This window comes from Zootoca vivipara, chromosome 2 (genome assembly GCF_965207765.1).
Source record: "Zootoca vivipara chromosome 2, rZooViv2.hap1.1, whole genome shotgun sequence".
Classification (NCBI taxonomy): Eukaryota; Metazoa; Chordata; class Lepidosauria; order Squamata; family Lacertidae; genus Zootoca; species Zootoca vivipara.
Window position 1 is genome coordinate 20,696,318 of NC_142584.1, and position 21,579 is coordinate 20,717,896.

Genomic DNA, 21,579 nt, shown 5'->3' on the forward strand with positions numbered 1-21,579 from the left:
CAACAGGTAGCTTACACAGCGGAAATGACAAACTGCAAACTACCGGTATTAGCCAATACTTCAAGATGGAGAGCAAAACATTGGCTGTAAGTATATTTTTCTGCATCATCTACAAGCATCTACAGAACATGCCACCATCTCTGACTTTTGTCGTCTGGGTTTTTTTGGGGTTTTCCTGTTGTTATTCTGTCTCTCACAGCTACAATAAACCTACCATTAAAATTATGGACTGATCATTTCTTCGTCGGAGGGCAAACGGGCAAATTTAGCAGGGGGTCCAATACTTCCCCCCCTCACTGTATCTACTCCCACTTGCCTCGGCTTGGCATCTCTGAAACTGAACACTCCCCCTTAAACATGGCCACATTTCACTGGTTGCCAGGAGTGGTGAACTATTCTCCCTTCCATTCTAAACAGCTGCAATTAACTTCTCTCTCTGTGAGTGAGTGGTAGGTAGGTAGGTAGGTGCTTTTTCTCTCTCTCTCTGGAATGGAATGCTAGCACCATTTTGTGGTCATGTCTCTCTTTTTTTGCTTTTTGAGAAGTATTATGCCACAGCTCCAAACCAGCCATTTAGTGTTCTGCAGCCATTTAGCAATCGACTCTCACAACACTTTTTCTACATTTCTCTTAGGGCTATGAAGCCAGATATACCATATTTTACCTTGTATAAACTTATATTTTTTCCTTAAGGCAAAAAAATGTGGGTCGTCTTATACATGGATAGCAGAGGGGAGACTGGTGATTGGTGGCAGCATCCAGCAGGAAATTGGCAGTGGCAATTGGGCATGTGATTGGTTGCTGTGGCAAGGACAGCTGACTATTGGCTGCGGCTGCGGCTGCAGCAATTGGGCTGTCAATTACAGCAGCAACAAGGCGTGCGTGCAATCTGGTGTGGTTGCCTCGAGTGTTCTGGTGGCAAGCGTTCTTGTGGCAAGCTTTTTGTGGCAAGCATGCAGACGATTGGTGGCCACGGCAATGCGGGTTATTTGCAGTGGCGGGCAGGCTGTAGAGCAATTGGCTCAATAGAGGTCGTCTTATACATGGATGCATGTTATAAACTGAAAAAGACGTTAAGTATTTTTAAAAAAACAGCAACCACAAATAAATTTCAAAATGTGCCCACTAACCCCAAAAGATTAGTGACTCCTGGATTAGGTAAACATCGATCTGAACCAGCAGGACAGTTACTAGGGTCTTAAAATTGATTCAAACTGCAAAAACCAACTTTTCAACTATACTAGTACCTGAGTATACACTCAGTTACTAGTGTAGGTGATATTTTATTTCTGTTTCTGTTATAAAGTCTGTTAACTTTTACTTCACACCAGACTGGCAGCACCCCCTGCCAAAAATGAGCTTACTTTTTAAAAACTGTTGTTGTTTAGTCACTTAGTCGTGTCCGACTCTTTGTGACCCCATGGACCAGAGCACACCAGGCACTCCTGTCTTCCACTGCCTCCCGCAGTTTGGTCAGACTGATGTTGGTAGCTTTGAGAACACGGCCCAACCATCTCGTCCTCTGTCGTCCCCTTCTCCTAGTGCCTTCAATCTTTCCCAAAATCAGGATTTAAAAATACCATCCTTAATTTACCAAAAGGGGCATTTCCCTTCCCACACAAACACGGATTTAAACTCACTGACTACAGTCGCAGCATCTGTAGCATCTCAGAGCAACTGAAGGTCCCATACAATTGTATAGCCACATCTGGAGTTAATTATAGTTCTGGCACTTTTAGGGATCTTTCTTGAAAGGTAGTGTTCACGTTCAGCCAAAATCTCTTCCAGGCTTGTTTTTAAATTATTCATCCCTAAGGGCCTTTGCTCCGCCTGCCTTTGGTGTATTTTCAGGCAGATTGTATAGGAACTTATCCTTTCCCTATTTACTGCTTGCCAGCATTCACTATCTCCCCAGTGCTAAAGCATTACTGTGCTCATTGCCAACTCACTCCTCACTCCTCTGCCTCCTCTTTCTATATGAGATAATCTTCAAGAGTTAACCTGTACTCACTTCCATCTGTCTCTCCTGAATACCTTCCAAGGGCAATCTACTACCTAGATTAAAGTTTCTTAAATAATGCGCACTGTGTTTCTTCTATGTATCTTGGTAAATCTGATGGCGGGACATCTTCACTCTGCGGACAGCATTGTGTACTCCAGCAGAACAAAGCCAGGGAGCAGAGAGGGGAAAGAGTGCCGTAACTAAGGTTGCAAGACTCAATAGAGGACAGGACTTCTGTGCCTTTAATTGCCCTGCTCTCTTTTGAGTCTGGAAACCTTAAAGAGAAACCAGCAGACCCTTTGCTTGGAAATTAAACAAAGGGTCTGCTGGTTTCTCTTTAAGGTTTCCAGACTCAAAAGAGAGCAGGGCAATTAAAGGCACAGAAGTCCTGTCCACTATCGAGTCTGGCAACCCTAGCCGTAACTCCATAGTTAATTCCCTCTTAGTCATTTGCATTTGGAGAGGGCTTACTCCTTAAACATTGCAACGTGCATGCCAGACATTTTAGACAGGTGTCCTGAACAAACACAGTAGCAAAACTCTCTGCTGTGTATTAAAATTCATGACATATGAACGGGTTCATTAGGGTCTTTGGGCAAGCCTATATTAAAGATGGTGGGTGAGATTATTTAGTTTTAGGGTATTTATAGCAAAGTAGAAATAAATTAAACATAACTAATTCAAATTAATGCTTCAATAAGGATTAATGGGGGGGGGGAATATGAACTGCTCATTGTACCCACACATAAAGCTTAGCATGGATCAGCATGTTATTCTGCTTTTATAATTCCTAGTTTAGTACAAAGATTATTCTCTAATCTGAATATCTAAATAAGTAAACGAATGACAAATATTTCCTCTGACTCACTCCCATCAGAAATATGTAATACAATTATTGACTTTAGAAGATGTAAAGCATAAGAAATTCAAGAGATCCTCATGGAAGATTTAATTCTTGCATTTAAGCCTGAACTCTTATTACCTCTGTGGGTTTTTGGAGGGTGCACTGATTTCAGCCGTTGCTGCCACTGCATCATGAAGGGTTTCCTCAACCTCTGGAGCCTTTTTTCAACCCCAAAATTACCGTATACTCTGTAATAGGCAGCCTTCCAGGAGCTGCATGCTAGTGGTGACGGTGGCAAATGAAGGCAGAAGGATAGCTGCAACTCTCAGCTTTGTACAGTCGAAGACTTCATTTCAGCCATGTGTATGTCATGATTCTACAGTACATCTACCTACATAGCTCCCCATCCAGGCAGACAATTGCAGGGGGTTGTTTGGGGGGGGCGGGTTCCCTTCCAACTTTATAATTCTATGATTCTAAGAAGCATAATCACAGCTGAAAAACTCAATTCAGGCAGCCAAAAGTGCTTGAGGACGAGGCAAAGCCAGGAAAGTGAAGGGCACAGGCTAGGGAGAGTGACAAGGGTTAGACAGAAACCCGTGAGAAATCTGTGGTGCTGACCTTCTTAGTGGCAGTGCCCAATCTATGGAACTCCCCCACCCCAAGAGGTCCATTCTGCCCTCTCTCTGACATATTTGTCATTTTGGAAAAACACTAGGCACCACCAAACTGAATTCAATCCTATGCATAGCCTTGTTTACAAATAGGTGGCCCACATGTGTTCATTGGTGCTACATTCATCACCCATGAATTCAGTGTAAAGTGAGAAAGGGTGGTAGGCATGTAAGACTTGAATGCATATTCAGGAACATTTGGGTTTGTGAACACATGTGCAACTATAGGGATACAGAGCCCATTGCTCTCCTTACACTGAGAATAAAGACTGGGGATGGGGAAGCATCAGGCCAAGCCAGCTTTCTCCCATTACCCCTCCATAGGTTCAGTTATCCTATAGCTAAATCATGAGAATATGTTTCCTGCCGGAAAGATGTTTCCTATCTTCATCACAGTCATTGTTCACATGACTGCCAGTTCTCACTAACTGAACCCTAATTTTATTCCAGTATTTTTTGTGTACAAAGAAATCTATAGGGCATAGAGTGTTTGGGGCAGGGGGCAAGAGGTGCGTAGAAAATACATTCAGAAGTACAAATACAAATCATGAATTTTAAAGACCAATAGGAAACGCCTACACTCCAATTTAACAGATCATACATTTCAACCACATTTAAATCTGGGATTATCCTAAATTACTGTTGCTTCCTGGGAAAATAAAGAGAGGGTTGAAATTAAATTATAGATATTTGAGTCATGCAATCGTGGCATGCAACAGGAAGAAGGCATAACTGTTGTTTTATAAATAGGTTTATGGAATCCTCCAATGTCTAAAGCTTTTTCTGTCTCCCATTTTTTCGTAGCCCATTTCAGTTGGTACAGGAATCAATGAGCAAAAATTGAGTTGGTATGCAGAATACAGTTTTAAAATTTGGACCCCTGCAAAAATATTTAGAACATATTTAATTCACTTCAACATATCACCACCACCAAATCTTGATTTAACGGGCTTGTTTTAATCTGGAAGATTTGTTCATGTGTCACAAGACGCCCATTACATTAAAATCTGACAAGTTTAACGGCATCAGTATAAGAACAGGATTCATGTGAAAGAAATTTTATGTGTCTCTTTCCCTCTTCTATGATATATGTTTATTTCAAATTTGTTTACATAAATTTAGCCTGGTTCTCAGTGGCTTGGGAAAACCATATAATTTCACATAAACCCACAGAATGCAGACACGGAGGCTGTACTACATAGCAGAAAAATGATGAAAGTGGGGGAAATTTGCATTTACACAAATTCCCAATGTATTTTGAACATGTACTCTTTGTGGGAAAGTATAAAATGGTTACACAATATCAAGTCATTGGGGGGGGGTGACTTGTCCTCTCCAAGTTTTGCTGGGAAGAAACTCAATAAGCTATAACCCAAACACTCTAAAGTTACAACTTTGGGTGGACCCTGAAAACATGGCAGGACTTTGATCCAATATAGGCATCTGAAGATGAAGGGGAGAGGTATGCATTTTATACTTGATTTCTGCCGTTTAAATTTTCTTATTGCTGGTTTTTAATGCAGCTGTGTTTTATGCCTGATATCTTAGCACATTCTTGTTTTACTACTTACCCAAATATTTAGAAACTGAAGTAGCAGAAGTTCTTTTAAAACTCTTTTCACATTTCCTCAGCTTTGAGGAAGCCCTCAAGCCCTTCCACCAAGGACCTCATGAGATTATCATGCTTTGCCCTCTCTACCACTTTCATCCCTCAACAATCCTGTGACAGACCAAAGGACTTAGCTGATCATCATCTATAGCAGTGTTTTCCAAACTTGGGTCTCCAGCTGTTTTTGGATTACAACTCCCATCATCCCTAGCTAGCAAGATCAGTGTTCAGGGATGATGGGAACTGTAGTCCAAAAACAGCTGGAGACCCAAGTTTGGGAAATCCTGATCTACAGCAAGCTTAAAGGCTGAAGAGATATGAGCCTCAATTTCCCCACCTTTACACCAGCACCTTAACCATTATATCACCCTGCAAATCAAGATGTTTCCCCAACACTGCACTTTTTTTTACACATTGAAAGCTATACATGACAAATAATGTTAGCAGTTATAGTGAAGTGGCCAGAACTCTCCCGAAGAGTTCTTAAAAGCATTTTGCACTGCTAATAAAGAAACTACAGTGGTACCTCGGCTTACAAAAGCTTCAGGTTACAAATGCTTCAGGTTACAAACTCCACTAACCCAGAAATAGTACCTCAGGTTAAGAACTTTTGCTTCAGGATGAGAACAGAAATCGTGCTCCGGCAGCAGGAGGCCCCATTAGCTAAAGTGGTGCTTCAAGTTAAGAACAGTTTCAGGTTAAGAACGGACCTCCAGAATGAATTAAGTTCTTAACCAGAGGTACCACTGTAGCTATATTTCGTCTGGGAGGATTACACTTACTCAGTTATGCTATTAAGGGCTCCACATTCTACATTCCCCTTACCTCCAACTGATTACAGGGCCAATCCACCTCATAATTAGGTGTACTGAAATCTTCCAGAAATTAGTGGGATTTAAGAATACTTAATTGTATGCTAGACTGTGTTCCAATGTCAGGACGGGTTTGCTTTTTCACAGCAGTGTACTATGAACAAATATCCCTCCTGACATTGGGATGTATTTCTAGCATACAATTAAACATTCTTCATTTCAGTGAAGCTTAAGCATGCCTTTGCCAAGTCCTTTCTCTCAATGCCTTTACTAAGACAAACATGTATGTAACTTGATAGATGTTCTTGCTTCTGTGCTGCACTGAAAATATCTGCACTCAATGAAATCAGGTCACGTTTAGATAGGGGTAACTATCACGATATCCATCACATGTTGAATTAAAGGTAAAGGGACCCCTGACCATTAGGTCCAGTCATGACCGACTCTGGGGTTGCGCGCTCATCTCGCATTATTGGCTGAGGGAGCCGGCGTATAGCTTCCAGGTCATGTGACCAGCATGACAAAGCCGCTTCTGGCAAACCAGAGCAGCACATGGAAATGCCGTTTACCTTCCCGCTGTAGCGGTTCCTATTTATCTACTTGCATTTTGACGTGCTTTCGAACTGCTAGGTTGGCAGGTTCTGGGACCAAGCAACGGGAGCTCACCCCATCACAGGGATTCAAACCGCCGACCTTCTGATCAGCAAGCCCTAGGCTCAGTGGTTTAACCCACAGCGCCACAGCTCCCATTATCCTGAACCACAGGCCAATCTGGTTGAAGATGATGAGAACTGCAGTCCAATAGAAACAGGAGGGCACCATGCTGACCACCCCTGATTTAGATTTTTTTGGATACAAAAACAGGAAATAATGTTCATACAGGTCAAAATGAAAATGTATGGTATAGTATTGATTTGTTGTTTTGCCTAATGGTTCTCTGTAAGGGCTCAGAACAAAAAGCTGAACTGGCAACTTCCTGTGACAAATATAAGAGGCAATACTGGGGGGAAATAATGGTGCGTATTCTTATACATGGATTTATCATTCCCATGGAATTAAGAGACAAGACCCAAAGAATTGTGGAACTAGTTATGTGCTAAAGGACTTTTAGATTTGTTCCTTTCCAAAAGGAGACCCCAATGCCCTAGAATTTCAGCATGTTTCTGAAGATAGGCAGGATTACAGCATGGATACTACTGTAGACTGTTCCGTTAATATTAAGCACAGTTTAGCAAAGGTTTCTGACTTTAATATGGCATATTTTTCTGGTACCTAGGATGAGACTAATATTTCTTTTGTAAAAATGCCCAGGGAAATGCAAGATGTGCACGAATTCCTATTGCCTGTTGATCCTTGTAACCTTTTACAGTTCAATTCCCACAGGCTTACTGTTGCAGCTGAATTTCAACAGAGTTTGGAAAGCTTCCCACTAAAAATGACTTCTTGGAGACAGCTTTCTTAATGTCCAGCATTATTTTAAATGAGTTTCCATTCACCAGAAACCAGTATGTGCATTCTCTTACAGAAAAAAAATGAAGGACGAGCATCTTATAAAATGTCCCTTATACCTCTCCTTTTCTCGAAACCTCTCTCTCTCTCTCTCTCTCTCTCTGTGTGTGTGTGTGTTTAGATGTAGACATATTTTATCGGTTCGGAGTGTATAGAATCCAGAAATCCATATACTGAAATAAGTAGACCCTCCCACACAGTTTAGACTACTCCTTTCCCGCTTCAAAGTATTTCACTTATTTATACAAGGAGCAACAAACATTCAACGATCCCCCCACCACCACAACAGAAGTACCAAATGTCTGTTTAATTACATTAAACATTCGGTTTTTAAACAAATGCCAACAAATGCAAACAAATTCCACAAGTTGCCATGTGTCCTCGGAGGCCTATAACCATGTTATATCAATGTTGCAATCAATATATATGTATATATTTAACCCCAAGTGTTGCTGGTAAAGGTAAAGGTAAAGGTACCCCTGACCATTAGGTCCATTCGTGACCGACTCTGGGGTTGCGGCGCTCATCTCGCGTTATTGGCCGAGGGAGCCAGCGTACAGGTTCCAGGTCATGTGGCCAGCATGACAAAGCCGCTTCTGGCGAACCAGAGCAGCACATGGAAACGCTGCTTACCTTCCCGCAGTAGTGGTACCTATTTATCTATTTGCACTTTGACGTGCTTTCGAACTGCTAGGTTGGCAGGAGCAGGGACCAAGCAACGGGAGCTCACCCCGTCGTGGGAATTCGAACCACCGACCTTCTGATCGGAAAGCCCTAGGCTCAGTGGTTTAACCCACAGTGCTGGTAGCTAACTGTAATTTTGAATTTCACATTTGAGCCCATGTTCCTTAAAATATATACTCCCCAACCCCCCAAAGGGATCCATTAGAAAGTATGAGCCAGTGCAGAGATTAGTGCAGGGAAATAGGCACAGACATTCTATTCCCTTTATTGTTGATGGTACCCAGAAAACAAATACATGCATAAATTACCATACATAAATAAGTGCATTTTCCATTTCCCACAAAGTCACAAATTTTGCTAAGTAAAAGCAGTCATTCCCAGCTCTTTCCCCTTCATTTATTCTTATTGCATGGTAGAGAAATAAAGCAACATTAAAATATTTGGCTGTATAAATCATAAAACTTGAGTTTGTACAAGTGCCTTGAGGGGAAAACTAACAGTTTCTGAATCTGTCAGGCTGCTTTTGGAAGCATTGCATTGTTTATCATGACAGGAAAAAGCCTAAGCAAGTCTAGGGCTAATTTGTACACACAACCCCCCCTACCCCCCCCAAAAAAGAGCGTGAAACCTGTGTGAAACAGCATTTGATTAAACACATTTGCTCTATTTGATGAACCAAGTAAACTTTGACTTATCTTACAGTGCTTTCTTTGGAAAAAGCCAAATTCAAACCACGGGTTAAAAAACAGGCCTGTTTCAACAAACTTTAACATTAACTATAGATGCAATACTAAATTGTGGTTAACTGAAACCAAAAGTGGAAGCTTCCAGTCTCTTCCTCATGGCTGGGCCTGAGAAGGACAGGGAAAAGGGTATGCAACCCCTGGGCCAGGCATCCCCAAACTGCGACCCTCCAGATGTTTTGGCCTACAACTCCCATGATCCCTTGCTAACAGGACCAGTGATTGGGAAAGATGGGAATTGTAGTCCAAAACATCTGGCGGGCCGAAGTTTGGGGATGCCTGCAAAATTTCCATTTGATCTTCAGCAGGTTTCAAGAAAGCCAACAATTGATGTTCTAGGAATTCCATATAAATTGTATCTATTCATAGTCCTTATATATACAGTGCTAAATATATGCACAAATACTCATATGCCATTAGTATACAAGATGATCTGTTGATACGTTTTAGCACAGGAGATAGAAATTCTCTAAAATATACCGTAGGAAAACAGCAGATTGCAGTGTGGCTCACATGAAAGTACGTTCAGGATTCCCCCCCCCCACCTCTTTAATCAGCTATAAAATTAATAAACTGCACGATGCCTTTTATAACTTTATGAAACAACAACAACTAATTCTTTAAATGCTATTTAAAACGGAACTGAGGCAAATGTGCAAAGCCCCAACTTTTAAAACTATAAAGAGTTTGCATACAGAACTACTAATTTAAAATGTCAAAGGGGAAAGATGTGGCTATGATTTCAAAACAATGCTTATGAAACATGAACTGGTCGATGACAGAATTCCCATCGGGGCCAATTCTTGATGGGAAATATGAATATGGAAATATGCACTTGAAATGGAACTATGTGGAGGCAAGTCACTTGTGAAAGCTTTCCTTGTGGTTGTAGTCTTCTTCAACATGCCATCACAACCCTCTAAGAAACAGGATTTGTGACATAAGTGGATCTCTTGCAACTGTGACAGAAGCTACCTCAAGATGTGTGACTATCCCTGAATCTGCTGCAACCGTGAGGGAAGCTAATGACTTGCCACACCACTTGTAACATAAGTTTCCTGGGGGGATTTTCGAGAAACATTTTTGCTGCCCTATATGGAGATCTGGTTTTATATTATATTTAAAGAATGAAAGTTTTTTTTAAAAAAAGCATACAGTGCTAATTTTACAATATTTCAAAATGGTTTGAAGTGAAGGATTTGATTAAGGAACTAAATCTAATGAAGCATATTTAGTGTAGTTTACTTGGAGATAATTATTATTGTTACATGTAAATAGGCATGACAAGCCAGAGTAGCACACAATTCCCATGCACTCTTTAAATTCTGAGAAAAAAAATGAGAGCAGTGAAAACTGTAAACCTATGCATATGTGATGTATGTTTGATACGCCGTGCATATAAAATATACACTTCCTGGGGATGGAAAAATGTTGGAATGGACGTGTGGGTGTTGCATCCATTCCAACGTTGCATTTCACATGCCAACCATCTACCGTAGCTACTGGCATGAAAGAACTGTCCCTGCTAGTTTTCAGTTGAAAAACTGGTGACAAAAGATAAAGAGTGCTCAAGAAAAGGAGAGAAAACCTGGCAAATCAACATTATCTCCAAGAGTATGAAGAGTTCTAGTTATACATAGCTATACTCCTCTGTGTTTTCTAATAAAGAGTCACTTCCATTTTAAAAAAATAGTTGAGAAATAGCTAGTCTCTCTAATTTCCAAAGGGCAAATGGTTCTTTCTAGTTTTTATTCATCAGAAGTCTGTTGAAGGGGATTGAAATGATCAGTTTTAAATGTGTGTCTTTCAGTTATAAATACCATTTCTTAGGACAGAATTATATAGAGCATAGCATCCCTTACAATGGGAGGTAATCAGTTGATCCAATTCACAACTTGAAAACTACAGTAATGAATGGCTGAGGAGATTGGAGTCATTCTACTAACTGCAGCTGAGCTAAAATTATATATGTAGTATACACCCATCCATCCTCCTTTTCCATGGCATTTCAATTTCAACAAATGTATCTAAGATTATCTTTGTAACTTCTATAAAGAGTGTCCTGTAATGACAAAAGGCACTTTTGAACAGAAAATATAAAATAGTGTGCTTAATTTTAGGTCTATTTGATACCATTTGAACTCATTCACATAAGAGAGCTTTATAAAGTCATCCCAGAAAAATATATCAGAATACCATAATCTCTTTAGCCAAGATTCAGAGGGCCTCTTGAGATAGGAGTGTTGATATAGCAGTCCTCACATTATTTTAAACTGCTTTTGAAACTCTAATGTAGCAGTTGGGAGTTTGACATGGCTAAAAGCTGACTATAACTTGCTTCTCAATATTAATAAAAGTGACTTTATAATATATGTTGTCTTTCATATATTCTCTCCTTCCCTTTTATTTTTTTGCTTCATAACACTGCTTTTCTCTTATTTGTCTCTCATTGGCTTCGTCGTTGCAATTGCTTGTGATCATGGAGAAGACATACTGTGACAGAAGAAACTTAATAAGCACAACCTATTAAAGAACATATTAACTGATCTCTAAGCTGCCGATATCTACCATCCGTGCATCAACAAAATGCATCAACAGAGCAATGATCAGACAGCAAAATGCAATGTACTTACATCCGTGTCCGGCCCCTTGTCTGCCCCGGGACAAGAAAAGGTAACAAATTCATGGCACCTCTTATGAACCACAAAGCAGCAAACTAGGAAAAGAAGAAAAAAACATTCAAGCAATTGCAGATTTGTTAACGAGTTTACCGCCAATCTACTGAATTGAATTGAAATAAGCTGCCTTGTGAATAGTGTTGATAGACATTCAAATCATGGAAAAATTAATTCTCAAGTCTTCAAGAAACACAGCATTCTTTCAGCACAGGCAATTGCTTCTAACACATGATGTCCACATACTGTAAAATGACAGTATATCTAAGTTTGCTCATTGGTTTTTTTTAACATAAGCTGTGGTCAAAACAAACAACCAAAGGACTCCAAAACATTGAACTCTTCGCCCATTAAGATACAAGACACAGTAATTCCCCATTGTTATTTTGCCTGAGATTTTCCAGTTGCCACTTTTCACGCAGGCAACAGTATCCCACATTCTTCAACAGAGGATGAAAAAGAAGCATTTATTTGATAGGGGTTTTCTTGCAGAATTTTTATTTCTGATACAATTTTGCTATATCTATAAAAATGTACAGTACGCTACTTGGTTACTTTAGCTGTGCTTTATTGTTTTAGCAGGACTTTATACATTGCTCTGTGCAAGTTGGAAGCGATCTTGTGTACCTTGGTAAAAAGGCAGGGTAGACATAAATCAATTACCAACAATTATCCAATGCTCTTGGCAATGATGTGTAATTGATAAAATTACATCCACAAAATACAGACATCAGGATGTGTTCCGCAAAACCTTAAGTTAGGGTGGGCTCTATCCTTATGGGTAATTGAATAACATGTTAACATACCATCGGTGCATATCTAACTACTGAGAAACATTGTTGTTATGATGATAGAAAGGCAACATGGCCAAATGTTAACCTTGGGTATTAGTTGCTTAGCATGTAGAAAGCCATCATCAAAAGGCCACACCAGTGGCTCCTAATCCTGATGGCTATGTTCTCTATCATACTGTCAGGGGTAAAAAGGTAAAGGGACCCCTGACCATTAGGTCCAGTCATGACCGACTCTGGGGTTGTGCGCTCATCTCACATTATTGGCCGAGGGAGCCGGCGTATAGCTTCCAGGTCATGTGGCCAGCATGACAAAGCCACTTCTGGTAAACCAGAGCAGCACATGGAAACACCGTTTACCTTCCCGCTGTAGCGGTTCCTATTTATCTACTTGCATTTTGACGTGCTTTCGAACTGCTAGGTTGGCAGGAGCTGGGACCAAGCAACGGGAGCTCACCCCGTCACAGGGATTCGAACCGCCGACCTTCTGATCAGCAAGCCCTAGGCTCAGTGGTTTATCCACAGCGCCACCTGGGTAAGCTTCTAAATACCAGTTATTTGAAACCACAGGAGGGGAGAGTGTGCTGTTGCACTCAGGTGCTGCTTACAGGCTTCCCACAGACACCTGTCAGAACAGGAAGGTGGATCATAAAACAACGGTAGTTCAGTTCCTAAGTTTATTGCTCTAGCCAAAGGCTTAAGATCAGTCTTGGCCTATGAAGCCCTGTTGCAGTGACTGTTATATCTACATTAATTCTAAACCTGAACTGTCTGTGACCTAAAAGGAATGGGTAGTGCATCGCAACAAACAATTAAATAAGGTTCTTGAGAGACCAAAGGAAATATCTACATAGGAAAAGTTGTCTTCTGAGATTATGCTGATAGACTCTTTGCTCTGGTCTTATACTATACTTCCTTTTCAATCTGATTCGATCGGAGGTGTGCTGCATCAGATTTTGGTTGCTCAATCACTCCCAATTCAAAGATGCGGCAAAATTACAGTTTCTAAGGCCACATGTTGCATTCTGCATGAGTCATTTCTATGAGCTTTAGAATCAGGACTCAGCCAGGCCCGCAGAGAGCAAGATACACATCCCTTGTCTCAGCTTAACTGCACAGGATTGCAACTTAAGATTCCATACAAAGTTAGCACCTTCCTGGAAATGCAAAGAATACTTTTCTATTTAAGAACTGGCCTAACATCATTTTAACATTCAAGGTCACCTTAAAGCTGAAATATATGGCGACTTATTGTACCAAGGGGGGAAATGTACTACATGGAACACCCTGCACAATGTGGATGAGGGACAGAGCAAAAACAGCTCTGGGTCACTGCTTATGAATCACTCTCTCCTAATTTCTCTCCATATTTTTCTTTTTTAAAAAATGTTTTTGATGATAATCTTTTGATGAAAGATAAAGTGAGAATCTAGGCAGCAGACCTTTTGCCAGCCAGATGTTGCTGTCTTCCAACTCCTATCAAACATGGGCGTAGGCAGGGGGCAGGAGGGGACAATTGCCCCCCCTAGAAGCAAAAGCTGAGGGGCGCAGGCATGGCAGCCCCAGGTTCCCGCTCCCGGCGCGAAGTTCCAGAGGCGCGCGGGGAGCGTAAGCGGAGGAGCGCTAAGCAGGAGCAGGGAGCGTAAGCGGAGGAGGCAGCCACAGGCTCGCGTTCCCCGCGCGCCCCTGGAGCTTCGCGCCGGGAGCAGGAGCCTGGGGCCGCCTCCTCGGAAGAGCTGGGCGGCGCAGGCAACGTAGCCCCGCCCACATTACCACTGTGGCCCCTCCCGCCCCTTGCCCCCGCCCCTTGCCCCCCTAATTTTGATCCTGGGTACGCCCCTGCTCAGGGCCGGCTCTACATAGACCCCCGGTGGCGCAGTGCACCACGGCGGGGGGCTGGTAAGGTGGGCGCCGGCCTGGTAAGGAGGCACGCGATCTGCTCAAGATGGCCCTGCCCCTGCTATCAAACCTGACAACTGATTATGCCAGATGAGGTTGTTGGGAGTTAGAGTCCTTCAACATATGGAGGGCGACAGGTAAGCCACCCCTGATCTATGAGGAAGGGTATCCTTATTTGAGAGGAGCAAAACGAAGAGCCTGGGCATTATTTTGTGAATTCTGATGTGGGAAGGATTTAGACTTTACTAGAAATAGGGACAACCATCTTTAATCAGACAGGTGCAACACAATCACATGCATTCCAGGTGGTTCAAATACACTCTTTTAAAAACCCCTTTCTCAGCCAACACTTAGGAACAGTGCTCCAACCACATCTGTATAAAACGAGTGGAAGAACACATGAGACAACTAAGGTAGGATGCCAGCATTGAAAGACTGTTTCCTAAGGAAGTCAAAAGAAAAATGCAAATGCACAGTCTCAAAAAACCTTTGGTTATCTCAGTGTTTCATGTGGGAAAGTGTTGTGAATGGTTGGGGGGGGGCTTTTAAAGCAGGCTGAAATCACTACTGATCACTACCGAACTTCTTTTCCCTGCCTTCCGAATCAGTATTGGAACCTATATAAATGTCAAACCAATCATTTAACAGCTTTGTTTCTTAAACTCACTTTTCAAACGCATAATTCAAAATGCCACTTCCTTTACAAAGTGAGATAGCTAATGAAAACGATGGATCTCCTATGACCCTCTTATGGTCAATTGAGTGCAAGATTTGAGATTAAGTAAACGGAGAGAGACCAATTAACCAGGGTGCAAGGTCAATTTGTCAGCACAGATATAACCTTACTGATGAGATCGGCTTTACTGACGTGAATATGCACATCCGCCCATCTATATTATCTCATTTCTATCCCACCACTCCTTCAAAGAATGAGGATGTCGTTATACCATTTTCTGTTCACAATAAGCTTGTGAGGTAGGCATTGCTGAAACTGACTAGTTACTGCAAGGCTGCACAATTAAAAGTGTTATAACTGAGTGAGGATTTGAATTCAGTGTCCCCCTTGGGACAGTTTTCAGCCAGCATTTCAATATCCACTGAACTCTAAAATATAATGAACCTGTATCTTTGAAAGAAGGTACAAGAATTCCAAAACTACTCTTAAATGCTTGCTCTACAAAAAAAACAAAACAAAAAACCTATCCATGTATCAGCAATTCATGTTTTGTTTCCATGGATCTCTAGTGGATTGTGTCACTCTTCGGAAGGCATCCGTCCTTGTCAAAAGCATATGTAAAGTCACCCCAAGGGAGGTCGAAATATTGTATTCTACAGAGAAAACAGCAGGGATGAAAAACACAAGCACAAGGCAAACACTGGCAGGGATATGGATATGGATAACAAATGTTCTCACAGGAACAAGAATGCCTGACCACACTGTGTGACTCCACAGTTATTCATACACCCCATGCAGTATCCAACCAGTAACCAGTAAAAAAAGCATTCATCTTCTCCCAGGCCTTCAGCTAATTAATCAATCCATAGTTTTTTTAAAACTCTAGGGGGTTCTGTTTTTGTTGGTTACTATGGTACGTCTTTTTGTGTTTTTATGTTGTAAACAACCCTGAGATCCTCTGATGATGGGCTGTATAGAAATTTAATAAGTACAGTGGTGTCTTGCTTAACGAATGCCCTGCTTAACGAAATTTCCGCTTAACGAAAGGATTTTTCGAGCGGAGGTTGCCTCGCTAGATGAATTCGTTTTACGAAAAATTTGTCTAGCGAATTGCGGTTTCCCATAGGAATGCATTGAAATTCAATTAATACATTCCTATGGGCAAAAAAAAAATTTTCAATGCATTCCTATGGGATTCGCTAGACGAATTTTTCATTATAAGAAAAGACCCGTGGAACGAATTAAATTCGTCTAGCGAGGCACCACTGTAATAATAAAGGACACTGGGGGGACGGTCTATAAACTCATAGAATTGTAGAGTTGGAAGGGACCACAAGGGTCATCTATTCCAAACCCCTGCAAGGCAGAAATATTTTGCCCGACGTGGGACTCAAACCCACAATCCTGAGATGGGACTCTTAATCTCAGGATTGTGGGTTTGAGTCCTATGTCGGGCAAAATATGCTCTACCAACTGAGCTATCATAGGTCATGTGAACTAACTCAAAAGGGTTATATGAATTGCCCCGAAGCCAAACAGGGAGTCTGCTTACAGCATTAGTACATTTTGCCAATTAAAACATATTAAAATGGCACATTGTCAAAGAGCGTCAAGTATCTTGAAAGCTTCTACTACCTAATATATTCAGTTTCATTTATCCTGCTTTAAAAGGATTCATGCATTAAAACTAAGGCAGGGGTCCCCAAACTACGGCCCCTGGGCCGGATGCGGCTCAATCGGCCTCCCAATCCGGCATGCGACGCCCCCCGCCGCCCGCTGCCGCCGCCCGCTCTTACAGCGCGCGGCGCAGCGACGGTCTTAAAAATCGGCAAAAAATCGCCGAAAATCCTTTGTGCGCATGCGTATAGGCCTCTCCCGACCCAGAAGAGGTCATTTCCGATGGGGGAGGCCCATACGCATGCGCACAAGCGATTTTCGGAGATTTTTTGCTGATTTTTAAGACCGTGTGCGTGTGCGCATGCGCACGGGAGCGCACTCCCCCGCCCTCCGGCCCGCTGCGCGCGCACTCCCCCGCCCTCCAGCCCGCTGCACGCGCACTCCCCTGCCCTCCGGCCCGCTGCACGGTAAGTCTGGGGACCCCTGAACTAAGGGTTGTATCCAAAGCTGCATGCACAATGGGACTAATCTTTCCTCTATTCTTCCTGCTCCGTCAAAATCTGTTATAGAGGGCCCATCAAACCTCTGCAGCACATTTTTGAGGGTGCACGAGGGGCTGCGGGAGAGAGGAAGGGGAAGCTCTGGATACAATTCTAACAGTAGATTTCAGGAACAGACGTATACACTGGAAAAAATACATTCTCACTTAATGAGCACCAGTAGCAGTAGTAGTAATAGTGGTGTAATCCATTATTAATCTAAATTGTAATTAATAGTATTATTACTATATAGTTCTATATAGTAAACATCACATCTACCTCCTATCTAAGGTTCAGTGTGGTTTTGCACCGAGGAAGCCAGCATTTTTCCGGGATCAACAAATATTTGTGAAAGCACAACACACTAATTTTTATTTAATACCAAGGAATATCTAGCTGCAGATTCATCTGAAATATATCAAGCATATGATTTGTTCTCGAATCTTAGCCATCTCAAATGTTTGATGTGTTGATGTACAAAAAACATTGACACCAGAAACCCACAGATTAATTTATCAGCCAATAGTTTTCACCTTGCACAGAACAGTGGGAAGTTAAGAGGTTTCAGCCTGACAAGAAAGCAAAAGTTACAGGTAGGTAGCCGTGTTGGTCTGAGTCGAAGCAAAATAAAAAAATTCCTTCAGTAGCACCTTAAAGACCAACTAAGTTTTTATTTTGGTATGAGCTTTCGTGTGCATGCACACTTCTTCAGAAGGCAAAAGTTCACCTAGGGTGGAAGAGGCAGGTTTGACTAGCGTGGGCTTGCTCAAACCTCTGCATCATACTTTTGTAACTTAATCTGACCTGAGACCTTCAGTCCCTTTTCTGGCCACAGTTCTATCCTCTGCTAGAAAGAGCACAACTGGCATATGGCCACGCATTCCTCTCCATATGCTGGCACAACAGATCTAGCCACTACATTACATCTACAGGACTGTATCGCTACAAGACATTTATACCAGGAGCCAATACAGCACAAGACCAGCATTTGAAATTTGCCAGGCACCAGGTGCACCTGGCTATTGGCCACTTGTGACCAAGTGAAGATGCCTGGGCACCAGAATGTCACCTGACATCTCCACCATCTGGAGGTGCATGCCTGGGGATTCTTGGATCTTGACTATTTTCACACAGTAGCAACATGTCCTATATAATTGTCTCTTTTTTGTATATAATTTTATTAGGTTCCCTGTTTTACAATTTAAAATACTCATTTTAAGATAACAATGACTTCCCTTCTTCTCTTTGCACAGTTCATTTTACATATCATAAATCCCTGCATATTTTACAAAAACTATACTGTTCAGTATTCCATTAGTGCATCCATCAAAACTTGTTTACACTGTTGAATTTATCTTAACGCTGCCAACATTTTCAGCTGTTCACAATTACTTCCCATATATTCAATGAACGTTTCCCAATCTTCTTTAAATGTATGTTCTTCTTGTTCTCTTATTCTATATGTTAAGTCTGCAAATTGTGATATTCTGTCAGCTTAAGTTGCCATTCTTCTTTTGTTGGGAATATGTCCTGTAGAATTCTATCTGTTATATTTTATCTCACACACAGAGCTTTATTGTGGTCCATAGGCTCAAAAGACACAGTACAAAAATTATATATCAACAGTTAGTAAGTCATAAGAGCGGCCTTGCTATATTTTATCGGCACAAACAGAATGATTTCAGGAACCCAAAATTGATATTGAAAAACACCACTTTTGAGACGCCGGGCCCAAAAAATGGCAACTAGGCATTCCGTTTTGGTGACTGTAACCTTGGTTTAAGTATCCAATTGATGCTTCTCTTATATATCTGGGTTTCTAATACTACACAAGACTTAGAAAATTTGTCAAGTTAGCATGCTAGGGTTGGAGCAGCTAGACACTCTAAGTATCTCTTTCACACACATATGCAAACACACCCCTACGGCTGACTAGACTGAAGGTAACACAAGTCACCATTAAAATGCTCTCAACATGTGTGCCCCACCCCACTTGACCACGGAAGGAAAAGGAAAGCTAGTGATTGGGGAACAATGGCAAAGAGTTACAGAGAAGAACATCTTGCACAATCCTACAGACAGAGTCCTATGATGAGGAATTAGCAGCTTTAAACCACCAGGTATCCTTCTCCTCTTTCAATTAGCACTTCCAGAATACAGCTGGGGATAAGGGCCACACAAACACAATGGCAGTGCTATTTTTCTAGAAAAAGAGGTGCCGGAACTCACCCTGAACTTATACAGTCATACCTCATAATACGTCCGCTTCATGTTGCGTCTTTTCAGGTTCAGTCCCAGAACGGGTTACTTCCGGGATTACTTCCGGGATCGGCACGTCCACGACCTGCGTGCATGTGCAGAAGCGCTAAATCGCACTTTGTGCATGCACAGAAGCACCACATTGCGTCACGCGTGTGTGCAGATGCAGTGCTTCATGTTGCAAACGGGTCACCGGAACGTATCCCATTCGCAACATGAGGTACCACTGTACTGGCAATGGCACCACCCTGAGAGGTGCTGGAACTGAGTTCCTGTGAGTTCCAGGTGAGGAAAAAAAGCCCTGGTTATGAGTCACCCGGCAGGTAAGTGTTAGCATAAAAATAGACAACACATGTGAATATGCGCTAAGAGCAACATCAAAGTTCGAGCCCAGGTAACCTGTCATACTCCAGAACATTTGAGGCCGAGGCCTACGAATCTCCATTTGCAAGTGTGGCTCCTACACAACAGGGAATCAGCATCAACCACGGCATTGGCACAAACACCAGGGGCAAGGGGTTCTCTAGTAGGAGAAGTGATGCTTGCCAGGGGAAGACAGCATGAAGCATCACAAGTCACTGCTCATACTGTTGCTGCTAAAATAGTTTGATTGCATCAGGCTAACCATCTTTTGAAAATGATAGTTCGGCAGCTGAGTCATGGAAAGGAGAATGCCAAAAAGGAAAAACACAAGGGGATCTCAAATGCCAAAAACATCTTCATTTTAATCCAAGATGAGAAAAGTTTGTGATTGTATGCAGGTTTAGCTGGGAGTTAAGTCCCATTGGACAAAGTGAAACACACTTTTGAGGAAACATAATGAGGACCAGTCTTCAGAAGTGCATAAAAATAGTATTTAAAAGGGACAACAGAACAAGAGATCATACAATTTATAATACAATGTAAGGCATTTATCTTTCAGGCTCATCCTTTTCTCACCAGGAGTTATCAAACAGAAATTTTCATAGATGTTCTGGTTACCTTCGGCTACCCACCTACTGTAGTTAAACCAATACTGTATACTGCACAAGTATCAGCTAGGGCAGGTGATCCCAAACTGTGGTTTGCAAGCTTCATTCAGGCAGTCTGCAGCACATCTGTGGGTTTGTGGTTGAAGATGGGAGATACCACATCCATTGCATGAAATATCCATATTGAATTTTAACTTTATGTTTATTGCTTCTTTCATTTATTATTTCTACACAGTATTCAAATTGAAATATGTAGAATACAATATATAAGAAAGCTAAAATTCGGAATGAGCTCAGGCTTGCAAGAGAGGTAAAAATAATAAAAGCGCGGGGGGGGGGGGACTATGTTTGAATCGAGAGGAAGAACAAGGAAGTAGTAAGTCCTCTGTGTGGAGTGTTAGGTTTCTGTTGTCTCAGAAGGGTGCAAATGGACCAACATGGAGAAGGTGAATAAATGCTATTGGGTGACAGACAGAAAGAAATAAGAACTGCTCAACACCTGTGTTGTCTCTGTCTTCTCCCAAAAGGAAAACAGCACCCAGCCTGCTGATACTAGAATAAATGGTGCAGAGAGGGAGGTGCAACCCAAAATAGGAGAAGAGGTGGCAAGGGAACATCTAGCTACTTTAAATGAATTCAAAACTCCATGCCTGATAAACTGTTTCCAAGGGTAGTAAAGGAACTTTACCCAGAGCCTCCGTCTATAATCTTTAATAATTCCTGGAGAACAGATGAAGTCCCTGCAGAGTGGAGGCGGGCAAATGCTGTCCCTATCTTCAAAAGGAGGAGGGCAGATCCAGGTAACTACCAACCTGTCAGTTTGGCATCAATACCTGGAAACGTCCTAGAGCAGATGATTAAACAGTTGGTTTTTTAACAAAGGTTGGGTGGATTTTTAGCTATGTTTCCAGCATTGCAAGAGGATGGACTAGATGGGCATTGGGGATCCCTTCCTAACCCTACAATTCTATGAATTAAAAATCATATAAGATTTAGGACAGTGCATTACAATTGTGGCAAGTAGAAAACTCATTAAGAGGTGTGCCAAGTCCCTCAGCAATTTTGGGAACCACTGAATGAGGAAACATATGCATATCTAAATTCTGATTAGAAATGTTATAATCCCTTCCAATCATTTCTAGACCTGAAGTTTGAACAAAGTATTTCTCTGAAGAAAGAAACCTTTTTTTCCGAAAAACCATAGTAACAAAACAAAAAGCGAAAAGGGAAGCCGAAGTACCATGATGAGGGATAATCAAGAGAGAGGTATTTTTG

At 41.8% G+C, this 21,579-nt stretch overlaps 1 protein-coding gene across 2 annotated transcripts in view; it reads right to left on the reverse strand.

The window, feature by feature from the left end:
- Nucleotides 1-21,579, reverse strand: part of PRKCA (protein kinase C alpha) — a 193,587-nt gene that overhangs the window by 96,930 nt on the left and 75,078 nt on the right. For both annotated transcript variants that reach the window (XR_015948372.1, XM_035104019.3), the window contains exon 3: nt 11,511-11,593. Coding sequence is in view for 1 of the 2 variants with exons in the window: in XM_035104019.3 (XP_034959910.1) it covers nt 11,511-11,593 (83 nt within the window). In the remaining variant the exon portion in view is untranslated. The remainder of the gene's footprint in view (nt 1-11,510; nt 11,594-21,579) is intronic.